The 16,123-nt window shown below is 36.6% G+C and overlaps 1 protein-coding gene across 3 annotated transcripts in view; it reads right to left on the bottom strand.

The window, feature by feature from the left end:
• mmp16 (matrix metallopeptidase 16) overlaps window positions 1–16,123 on the bottom strand; it is a 215,524-nt gene that overhangs the window by 13,707 nt on the left and 185,694 nt on the right. For all 3 annotated transcript variants that reach the window (XM_062980199.1, XM_003219534.4, XM_062980200.1), the window contains 2 exons: window positions 7,505–7,655; window positions 2,539–2,654 (listed from right to left, as the gene is read on the bottom strand). In XM_062980199.1, the coding sequence (XP_062836269.1) occupies window positions 2,539–2,654; window positions 7,505–7,655 (267 nt within the window). The remainder of the gene's footprint in view (window positions 1–2,538; window positions 2,655–7,504; window positions 7,656–16,123) is intronic.

Raw genomic sequence — 16,123 nt, 5'->3', positions numbered from 1 at the left:
AAGTAATCTGGTGCAGTTTCAAGTTCAATTTTCATTCAAAGACTAGAAGGAAAATAGTTTCAGGCAAAATTTAATCAGAATACTTTGAAAGTATTCTGATTAAATTTTGCCTGAAACTATTTGTATTCTTGATAATTTCATTGTTGCATCATGCAATTGCTGATACATCCATGCAGTGATCCTGACTATGGTACTGTTCCTGCAGGCTTCACCAGCCAGCTTTCAATACTTCTTTCTTTTTTGCATTGCTCAAGGATTTCTCACATGTAGCTTGAAGAGAAACAATGACACCATTACGAAGTCATTAACTGCTTTTTTCCTTTATTGCCTTAGGTTTCTTTGTCAATCTTTCAGTAACTGAAAATCTGTGCAATTCACTTTGTCCAAAGAGCCACTTCACACAATTGCACAAGAAGAACACTCTCTATCTTGCATACTATCACTAATTCAAAAATTGATTTTAACAAAGCATGGGCTGACTATAGATATTTACACCTATTTACTTTAATATAGGTGTATAAAGGGACATATCATATTTGTGAACTACTATTTGATAGCAATATGTGTAAAAATGTGATGCTGCCTGAACTACTTCTCTGTTGCAAGGAGGATGACTCTTCTCTAACTGGAATGGCCATTTCAGGAAAGTGCTGCCTTTGATGGATGCAACAGACCTAAGGAAGCGATTAAGCATATTCCTTACAAAAAATGCCTTTTCATCAATCAGCAATTTCACCAAAAGCAAGGAATACCAATTCTTAACAAGTTGAAATGTCTCATATTTTTCCCATGGAAATTATTTATTATTATTTACAGCATTTATATTCCACCCTTCTCACCCCGGAGGGGACTCAGGGCAGATCACATTGCACACATAAAGGCAAACATTCAATGCCATAACATAGAACAGAGACAGAGACAAGACGCAGGCACAGGCTGGCCTCGAACTCATGACCTCTTGGTCAGAGTGATTTGTTGCAGCTGGCTTGCTTTCCAGCCTGTGCCACAGCCCGAAATGAATATAGAATTGGAATACATGTGTCATAGGGGGAAAGAGAAACAAAGAAAACCCATCTCTGATAAATCAATCACATTTCCAGTTCAGGAGACAAAGAGGAACTAACTAGTCCCATATCTTGGAATTTTTATTTTGTTATCAGAAACTTAAAGTGTTTGAACAAGTAAAGACTACATCGTTAAATTGTTAACAGTCCAAGGACAGTTCAGCATCAAACAATGTGGAAGTCTTGTGGCTGGGAAATGTGATCCATTGAGATTTTATTTCAGTGTAAATTCTATCAGCCTCAGTCAACACAATTAACGAATGAGAGGTGATAGGTCAATATATACCAAGGAAGGGATGCTTTAGGACACTCGTTTAGTATTAAAATTGTGGTGCAAGCAGCCACATCTTTTCCATTGTGCACATACAGGCTCCAGTGCAAGCAATTGTTCCACAGATAGATCTCGCCTTCACATTTCATGGACAAGAAGCCAATTAAGCATTGTGCAATGGGTGAGTTTAAGTCTGTGGCACCAGTACACAATTGCTTGGTTAACTGTGAGATTCATGCTACAATGCTGCTTTATGTATCTTAAACGTAACTATATTGGGCTCTGTATCTACTGGGATTGCTCCACTCCCATTATATGCAATGGTCTCGCAAAATGATGTCCTTTATATAAAGCTGTAAAAACAAGGTTTGTTTTTAAAAAATTCTTTGGAATATCCCCATCCCTGTCCCAGGAATGGTTGGTGGAGACGAGAAAGAGGGCCTTCTCGATGGTGGCTCCCCGGCTCTGGCACTCCCTCCCCAGAGAGATTGGGCTAGCACCCAACCTGTTCATCTTCCATAAAGATATAAAAACATAGATGCTTTTGACTAGACAATCCCCCAGGTAACTTGACCTCAACTAGGACCCAAAACCTTGTACTTGCACTTTACCCAAAGATATTATGCTCCATTTTATATTGCCCTCCATCCCTAATTTTGCCATCTGACTTTCGTACTTCATCCATTAGCCCTAGCCTCAAAACTGATTTGCACCAGTCCGCCTACCTGTGCCCAGAAACTGATTATTAATTCAGGTCCATTGGTTGTTGGTTCGATGGTTGCCCTTAGTGTCTGCTATAATGTTATTGTTTTAATCTGTTTTATGCTGTTGTTTATATATTTTAGTGTGTTAGATTTTAACTATGTTGATCGGGCTCATCACCATGTAAGCCGTCCAGAGTCCCTCCGAGAAGATTCATAATTTGTGAATATAGAGTGCTAACCGTACAGTTCTAAATATATTTTAAGTATTTTTATCTGTTTTTAATCATGTTACCATGTAAGCTGCCTTGAATCCCACCTTGGGAGAAAAGTGGGATATAAATGAAATAAATAAATAGTGGTCTTGACCCAAGACAGCAAGCACAGTAAGAAAATGAGATACTGAAATTTTGAGTGTGTAGTCCTTCCAGGATATTCTAGAGTTGTTTTTAGTTATTACTGATAAATAGTTAAATACTCCTCTTCTTAAATAGCAACATACCATTTTCTTTGTGGATAAAGGCTCCCTGAGGTGATTCTGGGATACCTTTCCAAATTGTGATTGGTTTAGGGTAACCAGCATCCATAGTCCTTATATCTTCACTGTACCTCCAGTACCTAAAAAAGAAGAATATGTGGTCAAAAATCTGCACTTATAAATAAAAAATTTCAGTGCACTCTGTCAAATAATTAAGAACACCAGCTCAGTTTTCTGTAAGATATACTCACAGATAACAAAGACATTTAATTGGCTTGCTGACTGGACAGCTGTTTTTAGTAACTGTAGAAAAAAAGTTTGAAAACCAAACCAGTAAATGTCTTTTGCATAATCAGAACAATCCTGATGTCTAGTAGTACCACAGGAGAACATATGGAAATATCTATAGTAATGTTTCAGTCAAGCTTTTAACTGCACACAAGCCAGTAAACTCTGAGTTAAGGCTCCCACAGCTATCTTAATTCTTCTCCTAGGTTATGCATTACAGAAACCTTTGATTATCCAGTCAGACAATGTCTACTAAATAATTCAAGGTGCTACATTTTGTACACATAAATAATGTTCACAATAAGAAATCAGAAGTCTACAGATTTAGAGTAATTAAGGCTGCAATCTTAAGTACCATGAAATACAGAAGAACCCACTTCACAGTAATTATGCACAGAATTGCACTGTTAGCATTCTAAAGTGTTGTAAAATTCAAACCAAGTGTTGCATTCAGATACAACACTAACCTATGGTTTAGCACTACAAAAATATGCATAGCCTTCCCACATGGCTGCAAGCTGCCACATCTTTAACCTGCTAAGAGCAGAAATATATTGTAACCTATGTTGGGTGGCAATTATTGAGAGCAGAATAAATGTAAAACCGCATGTTTTATGAATACATTGAAAAGAAATGGCATCAGATAAGATCACATTGATTCCATTACTTAGTTGGGATGGGAAGTGATCTATATCCCCCCCCCCCCCAAAATCAAAAATTAAACTCTGACCTCTGCATGGTTTTTTTTTATAAATGTGGTGGGGAGAGAGGGACCAGAGATCTTATTTTCATTATCATTAAAAAAAACCCAAAATACTCCATCAGAAATTATACAAGAGTGGAAATATCATACAAAGACTGAAAATGTTCTTTCCCTTTTTCAAAACAAGGAAAGGGTTGTGTAATTGTCATTGAAAATAGCCATTTAATGCTACACTCACTAAATGTTCAATATACATTGCATTATATTTTAGCTCATTCATGTGAGGAAACATGGTGGGTGCTGGCCACATGGGCTGACATTCATATTTCAGGGTAAATGTCCATAGTTAGGACATTTCATATAGTTAGGATGCCCATATATGAGTAGCTGCTCATGTCTAGGCTTTTTCAGGACAGTGGCACATTCCAATTAGAAATTATAGTTTTTTCACCAATACTTGCCATTTACAATGAGACCTTTGTGAAAGTCAGAACCAAAGCCCTTGTGTCCATAATGCAAGACAAAGAGAAGGATCAGCAGCATAACCTGAAATATGTTCTCCCAGAAGGAAGCTCCACCACATTCAGTGAGCGTTCTTTACATACAAGTACACATGTTTGTAACCCAAGTGCTCCTACATAGAAGCAACCTAATAATCATAAATTGTATTTGTTACCCACTCTAAGTCTGTGCTTCTACCTAGAATTGAACAATTACCAATATATGGGATAGAAGTTTCCTTGTGGAGAGAAAAAGCAGGTGTAAATAAACATAATAATAATAATAAAATAAGAAATGTTGTACCACATGCACCACTATAAGCTGAAACTGACACCATTTAAAAATTAGCTTGCAATTAGTGTGGGAGAGCTACATTTGTTGGAAAAGCTAACGGACACAAGGGAGGGTCACATGCTTGATCCTATGCATCTGAATATTTCCCCCCTTTTTCTTTCAGAATATGCTTTCTATCTATTGCTATGGTATTTCACAAAGGCGTATTTCAAATAATAGTTAATAGTATTTAATGTTTATACAAAGATGCTAATACTAGAAAAGTGTATTCCTCCATCCTCTAAAAAACAGTAAAAAAATAAATGTAAAGGCAACAATCTGAAATGGAAAATAGACAAAAGCAGGGAAATATAAAAATGCTCAACAAAGATTCCCTATATATCTTATGTTAGAAATTTATCAGTTTCCTGATTTCCTGACAATTATGTATGTGGATTGTTGTGTCAGAAAAAATTATAATATAGGATGTATATATTTTTAAAGGACTTGATGTATACCATGCCCTTTGTAATAGAGTTCAGGGCAGTTGCACTTTTACAAAACAAGTTACATAAAAACACAATTAATTTTTTTAAAAATACAAATTCTTAAAATCGCAAGTTACACTGGTATAAAATTGCTAATATCTGCTAAACGTGCAATAAAAGTAGCAGCAGTAAAAAATACATTAATCACTTGCTGAATGCCCGAAAGCATGCTGAAATAGATATGATTTTAATTGGCACCCAAATGAGAAAAGTGTTGGATTTTTGCAAAAAATACACTTAGGAAAAAGGGATGTATGTGAATAAGGCCCCTAGTTATGAACAGCATGAAAACCAAGAAAAATTAAGGTAATGATGGACAGTAGCATGTTGCTGGCATTTGAGAGACGTCATAGTCATCATTTTTTGCACAGTTGTACTAGATTTAATGAACAATGAAATTTACTACTGCTGCTTCACCAATTCCATTTGTGGGATACATTCAAAATCTATTCTTAGTGGAATGTGTCCAATACCAAAATCAACACAGATTTATTCAGAGCAATTGCTCACTTGCTATTTATAACACTTCTCAAAGACTTGCTGATTCATGTCTGCATTGTCATCGTGATTCCTCCAGTACCTTTCTCCTAAAAGGAGTACACTATTTTTTTCTTGGCTTTTTTAGGGAGACTACTTTCCTCTTTTGACTTTGGCATCACCTCTTGCCAGTTTCTTTCATGCCAGCCAACCTCATTGCTACTAAAGAAGCAACAGAGAGTTCTTACCAATTCAGCGAGAAGACTTAAATAGGCTTATGTGTGCAATTAAGACCAGCAGGAGAATTCAACTCTAACACTACATTAAGAAGGAAAAAAGGTGATATGAACAATATGTACTGAGAGGCTTAGTGGGATATGGGCTTATTCCCACTAGTGGTCAATATCCTGTAATAGCTCAATTATCTCTGCAAGGTTCATGTTCTTCGATCTTCCCCTTACGTACTGTATTGCAACCATGTCCTGCAGAGTCTCATTATTCTTGTTACAGCTCTAAGTAGCAACCTTTCTATCAACAGAAGTTTCTTTGATATTTCACAGTCTTATTTTTTAATTCTTTTCACTAAAGCTCACAGTATTTTTAGGAAGACCTTGACTTGATGCAATTGCCAATGGAAAGAAATCTATTACACATTATAGTCACCAAATAAAGTTTATAGAAAGCTTAAGTTACACATAGAGACAGGGTGCCTACAACTGTAATGTTCCCAGGATCCTGCAGTTTCAAAATCGTTATCATTGAATAAACTTCCAGTAATAAATCTTTAGGTCCACATGGAAAGTAAATTATACAATAGATTTTCATCACAGTAAAAACTAATTGCAGTATGTTTGACATTAAACATTTTAGTTGTCAAGATCTTGTCTATGTCATATTTAAGAACTGATTTGCCAAAAAAGTTGTGTATTTCTTCATGATATAATAAAGAAGTGAAGTAGCATGCATTATGTTTGAGATGTTTGTGGGACTATTGCTGTCTGTAGTGAGCTTCTTAAGTGCCCGGGAGATTTGTCTGCTACAGCTGTGAGTGGGAGATTTGTCTGTACAAGGTTCTGTTCTTGAACTGCATGAATATACAACAAAAGAACTGGTGTTTCTAGAACTGTTTAATGTGAGTAGGAATTCCAAGGGGAAGCCCACACCCAAATTTCCACTGTAGGAGTACATTCTCCACTGAGAATTAAATACATGAGAAAAGACTTGGGATTCCTATGAACACATCTGAAGAACAATGTCTACTTTGGTCAGAGTTATACAACTTGATTAAAGAAATTCATACACTGCTTCACTGTGATCAAGCACACCTGACTTCAATGTCCATGTAGCTCCATATTCATCCCTTGGAGAAATATCTCAAGATTGACAAATTACAGAAAGTACAAATACTTTGACCCTGTTTAAGGCAATTTCCCTTTTCCTTCAGGTCAGCTGGAAATTAGAGGGTCACATCTGAGATTTACATGGATTTCTATGTCCTTTAGCATTCAGTTCTTGCATTAGTTATTTTACTCTTTGCATAACTTCATGCATAAAACCCAAGAATAAGGACCAGTGTTTACTATTGCTTCCCTTGTGTTCCTTAATACAAAACAAAACAAAAGGGGAAGGAGAGGAGACAGACTGCAGAGCAAGCAAATGGAACAAAAGATGGTACAGGTTCAATACTCTTCCCCCATGCCCACATCTTCTATAAGGGTATATTTTCTAGAAGTGGACAAACTATAATAGTTTTATTCCCAAGAGCTCTGAAGTTCAAACAATGTATAGCAAAAAAAAAAAAAATCATTCATGTTTGAACTAAAAGAGATACTTCACACAATCTCCAATGGCATATTCTTCCAAACACTTATCAATATTGATGCCTATCATAATCATTACCATCTGTTTATTCAACCATGGCTAATTAGGTAAGAGAAAAAAATGTGGGATAAAACTCCTGAAACAACAAAGCCTTGTCACCCTGAACAGAGAAGTTCTATAGTAATTGGCTAGAGACAAAAGACAACTGGTTTAACCTGTGTAAAGGAGCACAAATACAAAAATCAAATGATCTCAGTGTGGTAAAATACTTATAAAACAGGATGTTCTGCCTGAGTCCATTTCATGGGATTGCCTAGCAGTAAGGGAGTATGAGTACCAGTCACACCAAAAATTGAATTATTTGTTCCAAGATACCAACCTGTCTCCTTTGAAGAAGTATGTTTTCCCAACATCCTCCCACCAAATTGCTGAATCAATCCCATGGGGTGGAATCCCATTCCCCAATGTTATCAAATCATGAGGATACCCTGGCTGGAGTGTGGTGTCCTTGAAGACCCAGAATTTGTTACCTGAGAAGCGAAAAAGGGAAGAAAGACCTACATTAGATTCTTGAATTATTTTCTGTTGATAAAATGCATCCAAGTGGCAGAATCTAAACAGTCTGACCAAGTTTTAAAACCTTCAAATTTACCCTTAATTCTGCCCAAGAAATATGTAACTTTCAGCTTTGCTAACTACATTAGAATACAGGGGTGCAGTACTGATATATAACAGTGATAAAAAGCTTAAAATGCGCAACTGATTCATACATTTGACATTGTCATATTGTATCCTCAATATGCTGCAGAATTCCAAATGGATAAGCCTACGCACCTCGTGATTGTGACTCAAGAAATTGATGCAGCTCATCAGCCATGAATGGCAGCCCACACAAGGGCTTGATATATGCTGCCTACTAGTGCATCAAAAAGTGAGACCAAAAGGCGATACATGGTTATTATTCTGCCTTTGACTTGGTGCTCAATTAATTGTCCAGGAAATCTGCAGCATGTTGTATTAACCCATAGAATAGAAAATATTGGCTGCAACTGAAGGTGGAAAATGTCATTTGATAAAAAGTTAGAACACAATTTGAGCCAAAACAATACAAACCTTTTGCTGATGGTGTATTTAGGGAATGCACTGGCTGTAATGCAGACATACCCTAAGACAATTTGAGGCAGAGGAGATAATGGGAAAGTGTGTTTATTTGGAGACTTTCCTCTGCACCATCACTTTTGGCAAGTATAAAAGTAGGAATTTGTATTTAACAAAGTATCTGGGAAGACATGTTTCTTGAAGAGCCCTTGAGCCATTTTCTATAGAAATTTCAAAATTAAATTTTACTTTATCTTCAACCTGTGGATCCCCATATATCTTGGCCTTCAACTCCCAGAAATCCTAACAGCTGGTAAACTGGCTGGGATTCCTGGGAGTTGTAGGCCAAAGACATCTGGGGACTCACAGGTTGAGAACCACTGCCTAAAGACTGATGATCATGCTTGTTGTCATGTTACTGTCATGGAAAAACCAGTACCTGTGGCATGGTTTGTTTTATGGATATTTTCTAGTCATATTAAGACAAAGAAAAAGTCTTAAAGAATAAAAAGAGACTTTGGGGAAAATTTGCTTTCTTTCCTCAGAATCTCTGTAATTTACACCACTGCTTTTTATCATGCCTTTAATTAGAAAATGGGATATAGTTCAAACCACTCCTCTCCTAGAGATTTCCTCAAAGAAAGGTTAAGGTTTTCCCCTGACGTTAAGTCCAGTCATGTCTGACTCTGGGGGTTGGTGCTCATCTCCATTTCTAAGCCAAAGAGCCGGCGTTGTCCGTAGACACCTCCAAGGTCATGTGGCTGGCATGACTGCATGGAGTGCCGTTACCTTCCCGCTGGAGTGGCACCTATTGATCTACTCACATTGGAATGTTTTTGAACTGCTAGGTTGGCAGGAGCTGTAGCTAACAGCGGCCGCTCATGCCGCTCCCGGGGTTTGAACCTGGGACCTTTCGGTCTGCAAGTTCAGCAGCTCAGCGCTTTAACGCACTTCGCCACTGGGGAAAGCAGTAAGCGATTTTAGTATTTTTCTTCTCAATTCACAGTTTTCATACATTTTGTTTGGAATTTATTCTGCACAAAATTTGCATAAGTTTGTCAAAGAAAACAGCATTTTTTGTACATAGCGCATCATTTTCTAGGAACATCATATTTATGCACAGGAATATTATTTTCTGTGGATAAAATGTTTGCTGCACAGACATTATGTAATTGGGGATTTATTATGAGAAAAATACACTGCTGTTCTGTGCACAAAAAAATCTACCTGTAAATCTTATGCTCTGATCTGCAGATCTTCTCATTATTCCAGAATCCTTCATATTAGAGTTTCCTTACACTTCAGAATCACAGGTTCCAGCATTTTAAACATATTTTCAAATGTTCTTTCTATTCATATTCCTATGACTTCACCACTACACAAATTTGCTATTACCATCTCCCTGCAGGTGAAATAAGAATCTTACCTTTTCTTTGCTAGAAGAAAAACAAACAAAAACAACCAGAAACACACTAAAACCAAGGGAAGCTATGAAAGAACTAGATCAGATTCTCAAGGGTAAAGTGTGAAGTAAGGTGGCAACTAGAAAATCAGCTCTATGGAATGTTGTGTGCTGTATGGATAATATGGGCTATTAAAATCTATCATGAGAAATTGAAAAAATATAATAACGCTTGGAAAGGTTGAAGGATATAGCCAAAGAATAATACTGCATTACAGGTTAGAAAATTCAGTAAAGGAAATCACAGCCTTGAATTTGCAAGACCTGAGAAGGGCTGTTGATAAGAGGATGCCTTGGAGGTCTGCCATTCACAGGGCTGCTGTAAGACAAATCTAACTTGATGGCACATAAAAACATGCAATGGGGTTTCATCCTTTTCTCCCGAAACCTATTATACTATGACATTTACAAAAAAATTCAAACCCTGCAGAATAATAATAATAATAATAATAATAATAATAATAATAATAATAAAAACTTTATTTATACCCTGCTCCATCTCCCGAAGGACTCGGGACGGCTTACATTGGGACAAGCCCAAAACAGTATTACATCAATAAAAACAGTAACACAATAACATCACAATATAATAACACTTCTCACAAAGTTAAAATAACTTAAAACATAGACAATAATCCCAATCCATAGTCAAGCACCATAAAAGCCATGGGCCATTTTAAGGGGAATGGAAATCTAAAAATGCATATTCTTTGAATAAGCCACATTATTCATCTGTGTGCTACCCTCAAATGGATAAATGTTGAATTAGTGCATACAGAGTAGCAATGGAAGACATATCATGAAATCAGTCACACATGTGCACATATAATCTATATCTATCAAGGAATACAGTGATATAGAAACAATAGACACATTCGATCCTATAAAACAAATTTACTACTGCAGTAGTATATGTGGTCCCTAAAAGTCACAATATCAATCACTCAAAGTATTTTTTTTTTACTTAAAATGCAGGACATACCGTCTGTGCATGAAATCTTAAAGACACCTCATAGCCAACCCCTTGAAGTAGGCAGAGATGTTAATCTCTCAATTTAGTATTTTTGCTAGATAATCAATGACAATGGATATAGGTAAATAACTATTCCTTTTGATTGTCTTAATATTTAAGTTGCCCTACAGAGAGAACAGATAAGCAACAATGATACTAAAATTTAGTGTTATTTTTTGTATTTTGCTTTTTGAAAGACCTGTTCCCACTTGTGCTTAATTTTTGTTACAAAAAATTATATGGGTGATGTTACTGGCCCCTCGTTGTTACCCTGCCAGTAAATTTTAGCTTTCAGAATGAAACTGTCAAGCAGTAGGGTGACCAATGTAGAAAATTATTACAAGAATAGCATGAATTTTACAGCAAACTTCTTACTGCATTTGGCTTCACACAAATTTTAATACTGCAGATGTCTTTGACAGTTAGCTTTTAGCACTGCTTAAATTCTTGATCACATTAGAAAACATTTCACAATCTACATTTCCTCTACAGAGACCTTAGTTTTAAAAAGCTGCAGAGAAGTTAGTTTTTTTTAACTAACTTCCCTGCATTTCCTTATTGTTATCCAATAACAAAATCAGCCTGGAATGAAAATGAAATAATGTTATTGTATTTTAGGAGTGCATTCATATTATATTGTCAGCCAGCATAATCTCAATCAATATTGACCCACAAGGCAGAAGGTTAAGTACATATGAAAGTACAAAAAATATTTTATAGCTATGTTCATTCAAATAAGTTTCTAAGTAGGTGATTTCATTGGTTTTCCCACTCAAGTTTCAATGCGAAATATAAGGAACATTAAAAAAAAACAACTCATTTGTACCAACTGAAAACCTTACAGCCTTTAGTGAAGCCTCAACTTCCAAAAATGAAGGTTATTTTTGCTAGTAGGCATAAAGCCTGTGTCATCCAGTGTAAAGATTGTGAGTGTGAAATTTTTTTTAATCTTGCTCACCTGGGGGAGAATTGTACATTTTTCATTGTAATACAGGAGACTAACATAACTGTAGATTTACATGTTTGGATAGCGATTGTAAACATGTGTTTGGATAGAGATTCTTACTGTAGATTACTAGGCAAAAAAGAAAAACCGCAGGCACTAACAGTGTCAGATGGTATATTTCATCAAGAGCTAAAAGCCTCTCTAGCCAAGAAGTTATGTGAAACTGAAGTGGCCCTTCTGATACCAAAAAGCTTTCCCAATCTGTATCCTTTCCTAAGACTGAGCACTTGTCACTAATAGAGGTCACTGGGTCTTTTCTGTTGATACCAGAGTACTGGACTTTATCCAGTCTCCTTGCCCAAATTGATGGGAACTTGGCTCTGATTATAAGAATTATTTCATTTGGATCATGAAAGATACTTGGGGAAGACAAGGCCCATTCTTGCTTGGGAAAGAAAAGAAAGACAGACAGGCAGCTTGAAATCAGCTTGCCCTAGATAGTTGCCTTTGCTGCCTGAGTGGCTTATTTTTGTCCTAGAGTTCGGGAAAAAGTTCTATTACAATTTCTGTAGTAGAGAGAAATAGAAATTTGCTTAAGATTTAAGGCAATAATAATAATAACTTTATTTTTGTATCCCACCTCCATCTTCCCAAAGGGACTCGGGGTGGCTCACATGGGAACAAGCCCAACAGCACAAGTTAAAACACAGAACAATGAATTAAAAACATAACTACATAAAACAATAAAATACATCAATAGAATTAAAAGCAGGACAATAATAATAACTAAACATTCAGAGTGTAAAATTGTGTAGAACTCTGAATAGGGCTCCTAGGACATATAAGGGTGGTCAAAGGTATAAGGACCCCGGTATTTGTGAATATTGGAAAAATTTTGAGCAAAATCATGCAAAACTTTATTTTTAGGGGGAAAATTGGCTTGCAAAGGGCATTATATGAATGAAGCATCCCATTTCCAGCGACAAAAACATTGCAGGAATATAAGGGGCAGTCTAAAATGCTAGCTATGCTCATGGGAACTCACTCCTGTTTCAGCTAAGAGGTGACCTTAGACTTTCATTACACTGCCTAATTAGTTCATCCTTAACATGCAAAATAAAGGGATTTCCTTACAAAATATGCTATTTTATAACACTGATGACAGTTGTATAGAAGTTGCTTAAAAGTCTGAAGTTACAACAATCTAACAACAAGGGATTAGAATGGTGGTTCTCAACCTGTGGGTCTCCAGATGTTTAGGCATTCAACTCCCAGAAATCCTAACACCTGGTAAACTGGCTGGGATTTCTGGGAGTTGTAGGCCAAAACACCTGGGGACCCCCAGATTGAAAACCACTGGATTAGACAATAGCATGCTTGAGAAATGTAAAATGATTATATAAATCTAGAAGAAAAATTGTTCCAGAGATTCATCTTACTGTAAAACAGTATTACATGGCAATAAAACATGATTGAATTGTGTGCTACTTATGTAGCATTATAAACACAAGTGGAAGAAAAAGATATGTGACTTCGCATAAGATTAAAAATGTTGTTTCTATCTTCATAATACCATTGGAATATGCATCTGTTAGCTCTTAAAACATACGCCAATGGACAGTGCTGCACAAACAATGAACTTAACAGCCCATTAAGGAGATGTGCAGCATAATCTCATGCATATTTATGTAGAAGTAAGTCTGGCTCGGTTTAATGGGGATTTCTGGCATGTGAGTGTGCACAGAATTTGGGACTAGGATTAATTTGTCCTTCAAAGACATAAGGAAATATAGAGCTGGATAAAATATGTGGCTTTCCTTCGTCCAGTTTCTATTCAGTTTTCTTTCAAGTCTTCTATCAACACTATTTTGACTGGGACTGTAATTATGGAAACCTTCAGTTGTTGTTGGATAGCACTTTCCTTAAATAAACTAGTTGAGAGAACAGATGTGTTGTGTTACAACATCTGTAAGGCCACACATTCCCTGTTCCCTATCTGAAATAACAATCAATTGCAAAAAATAGTAGTGCCATTCTATTCTCTTTTGGTCAGAAATTACTTGAAATCATTTGTTCAGTTCTGGGCACCACAATTCAACAAGGATATTAACAAATCAGAACATGTCCAGAGGAAGATGACAAAGATGATCAAAGATCTGTAAACCAAGCTTTATGAAGAACAATGTGGACAGTTGAATATGTTTAGAAGAGAATACAGAGAAGTGTTATGATCATCACCATTATATATCTAAAGGGACATCATGCATAAAATGAAACAAGGTTGTCGAAGGCTTTCATGGCCGGGATCACAGGGTTGTTGTATGTCTTTCGGGCTGTGTGGCCATGTTGGAACATGTGTGGAACATGGCCACACAGCCCGAAAGACATACAACAACCCTGAAACAAGGTTGTTTTCAGCTAATCCAGGGACTAGGACATGAGCTAATGGATACAAATTACAAGAAAAGAGAGTCCACCAAAATATTAGGGGAAACCTTTTGATTTAATGAGTTGTACTACAACCTCAGAAGGTGTTGAACTCTCTTTCTTTGGAGGTCTTTAAACAGAGGGTGTGTGGCAATTTCTTGGGAATGCTTTTGTTGGGTTTTCCTGCAATGAAAGCCACTGGTTGACCCTGGGCAAGTCCTAGAAAACTCCATGACATGATCATCTATGGGTTACTTTAAGTCAAAATAAATCACTTGAAGGCACACAATGACAATGAAGTTGGTTTACATGGTCCTTGTGGTCCCTTCAACTCTATGATTCAAAGTGGGAAGAGGATATTTTGCATCTCATACAGTTGCAACCTTGAGCCTTGCCTTATTTGTTCATGAATCTTATTGGTGTTTTTCCTTGACAACAGAGTGCTGATGCTGGATCATACATATAATTTGAATTACATTAGCCCGCTTCACATAAAGGTAAAGGTTTTCCCCTGACATTAAGTCTAGTCATGTACAACTCTGGGGGTTGATGCTCGTCTCCATTTCTAAGCCGAGGAGCCGGTGTTGTCTGTAGACACCTCCTAGGTCATGTGGCCGGCATAACTACATGGAGCACCATTACATTCCTGCCAGAGTGGTACCTATTGATCTACTCAGATTTGCATGTTTTCAAACTGCTAGGTTGGCAGAAGCTGGGGCTAACAGCGGGAACTCACCCTGCTCCCCGGATTCAAACTGCCAACCTTTTGGTCAGCAAGTTCAGCAGCTTAATGGTTTAAGAGAGTACATGGAGTTGTACCTCTGCCTCAGCCTCCAGCAAGTAGAAATGAGAAGGAACAAATCAAGGAATGGAGAAATAATAAATTGAGAAAAATTAAATTTGAAAGGATCATGCATCTTCAGTAACTATGCCGATTGTCTACCTTCCTCACGATCTTTGAGCTATAATCATCAGTGATCACAACCTGTACACTTGAAGTAGAGAATTTTAACCTGATGCCTTATTGTTATGAATGCAAATATTCCTTATTTAGTCATCCCTGCTTCATAAATAATCATACCTTACATGAGGTTTCACTCCCTATGAACAGGTTGTAATGATAAACTAGCATTTATTCAACATACAGTATAATTTTCACATTAAGCTCAAATTAGATCCATATTTAAGACCTTTAATTTTAGGCAACAGATGATACCTCACAGAAAAAAAATACTGTGTGGGAGAGGGCAGAATGCTGATAAAATAGTTAATTGCACATGCTATGGTTTCTAAGTTTTATATAATGTTTAAATGATAGAAAATACTTGGATTAAAAAGGAAGTTTATTAATAATTCATTTCCCACCTGAAATCTAAAGTCAACATGTCAGAAGGAAATAAATTATTATGTGACATAGATGACATAGTAAGCAAGAAAAGCAAGGAATGTTTCAAGTAAATAACTCTGATTAGAAAGAGGGAAGCAAATGAAATATTAGGGTAGTAGCTATACACAAATTTAACTCCCATGCAGTACCATTCTTCCCAGATTTTTAAAACATCAGGCAAACAGTTGCTAAACACTGAAGACTGGTTTTGTTTATAAACTTCCCATTTTGTAAGTCAAGGCAGCTTACAAGAGTTAAAAAAGCTAAAAATTAAACTATGAAAAACTGAAAATTTATTAAAAATACAAGTATTGAAAAAGAAAACAATATATAGAAATTTCAGCACACCACTCAAGGTCATAGAACAGAGTTTCTCAAAATGGGCTCCTCCAGATGTTTTGGACTTCAACTCCCACAATTCCCAACAGCTGGTAAGCTGGCTGGGATTTCTAGGAGCTGAAATCCAAAACCCCTGGAAGAGTGTCATTTGAGATACACTGCCCTAAGTCCTAGGCCTTTTGAGATTTAAAAAAATAGATATACTATTTATCTCCAGAAATATAGCACAGGGGGTGCCAGATTAATCTCTATGGGAAGGGAATGTGAGGATCTAAGGGCAGTCATAAAGAAATCCTTCTTGCACCAAGTGCACCAGTGATGGAACAA

The sequence above is a fragment of the Anolis carolinensis genome, chromosome 4 (genome assembly GCF_035594765.1).
Source record: "Anolis carolinensis isolate JA03-04 chromosome 4, rAnoCar3.1.pri, whole genome shotgun sequence".
Classification (NCBI taxonomy): domain Eukaryota; kingdom Metazoa; phylum Chordata; class Lepidosauria; order Squamata; family Dactyloidae; genus Anolis; species Anolis carolinensis.
This window is presented reverse-complemented; position numbering and strand designations above follow the sequence as displayed.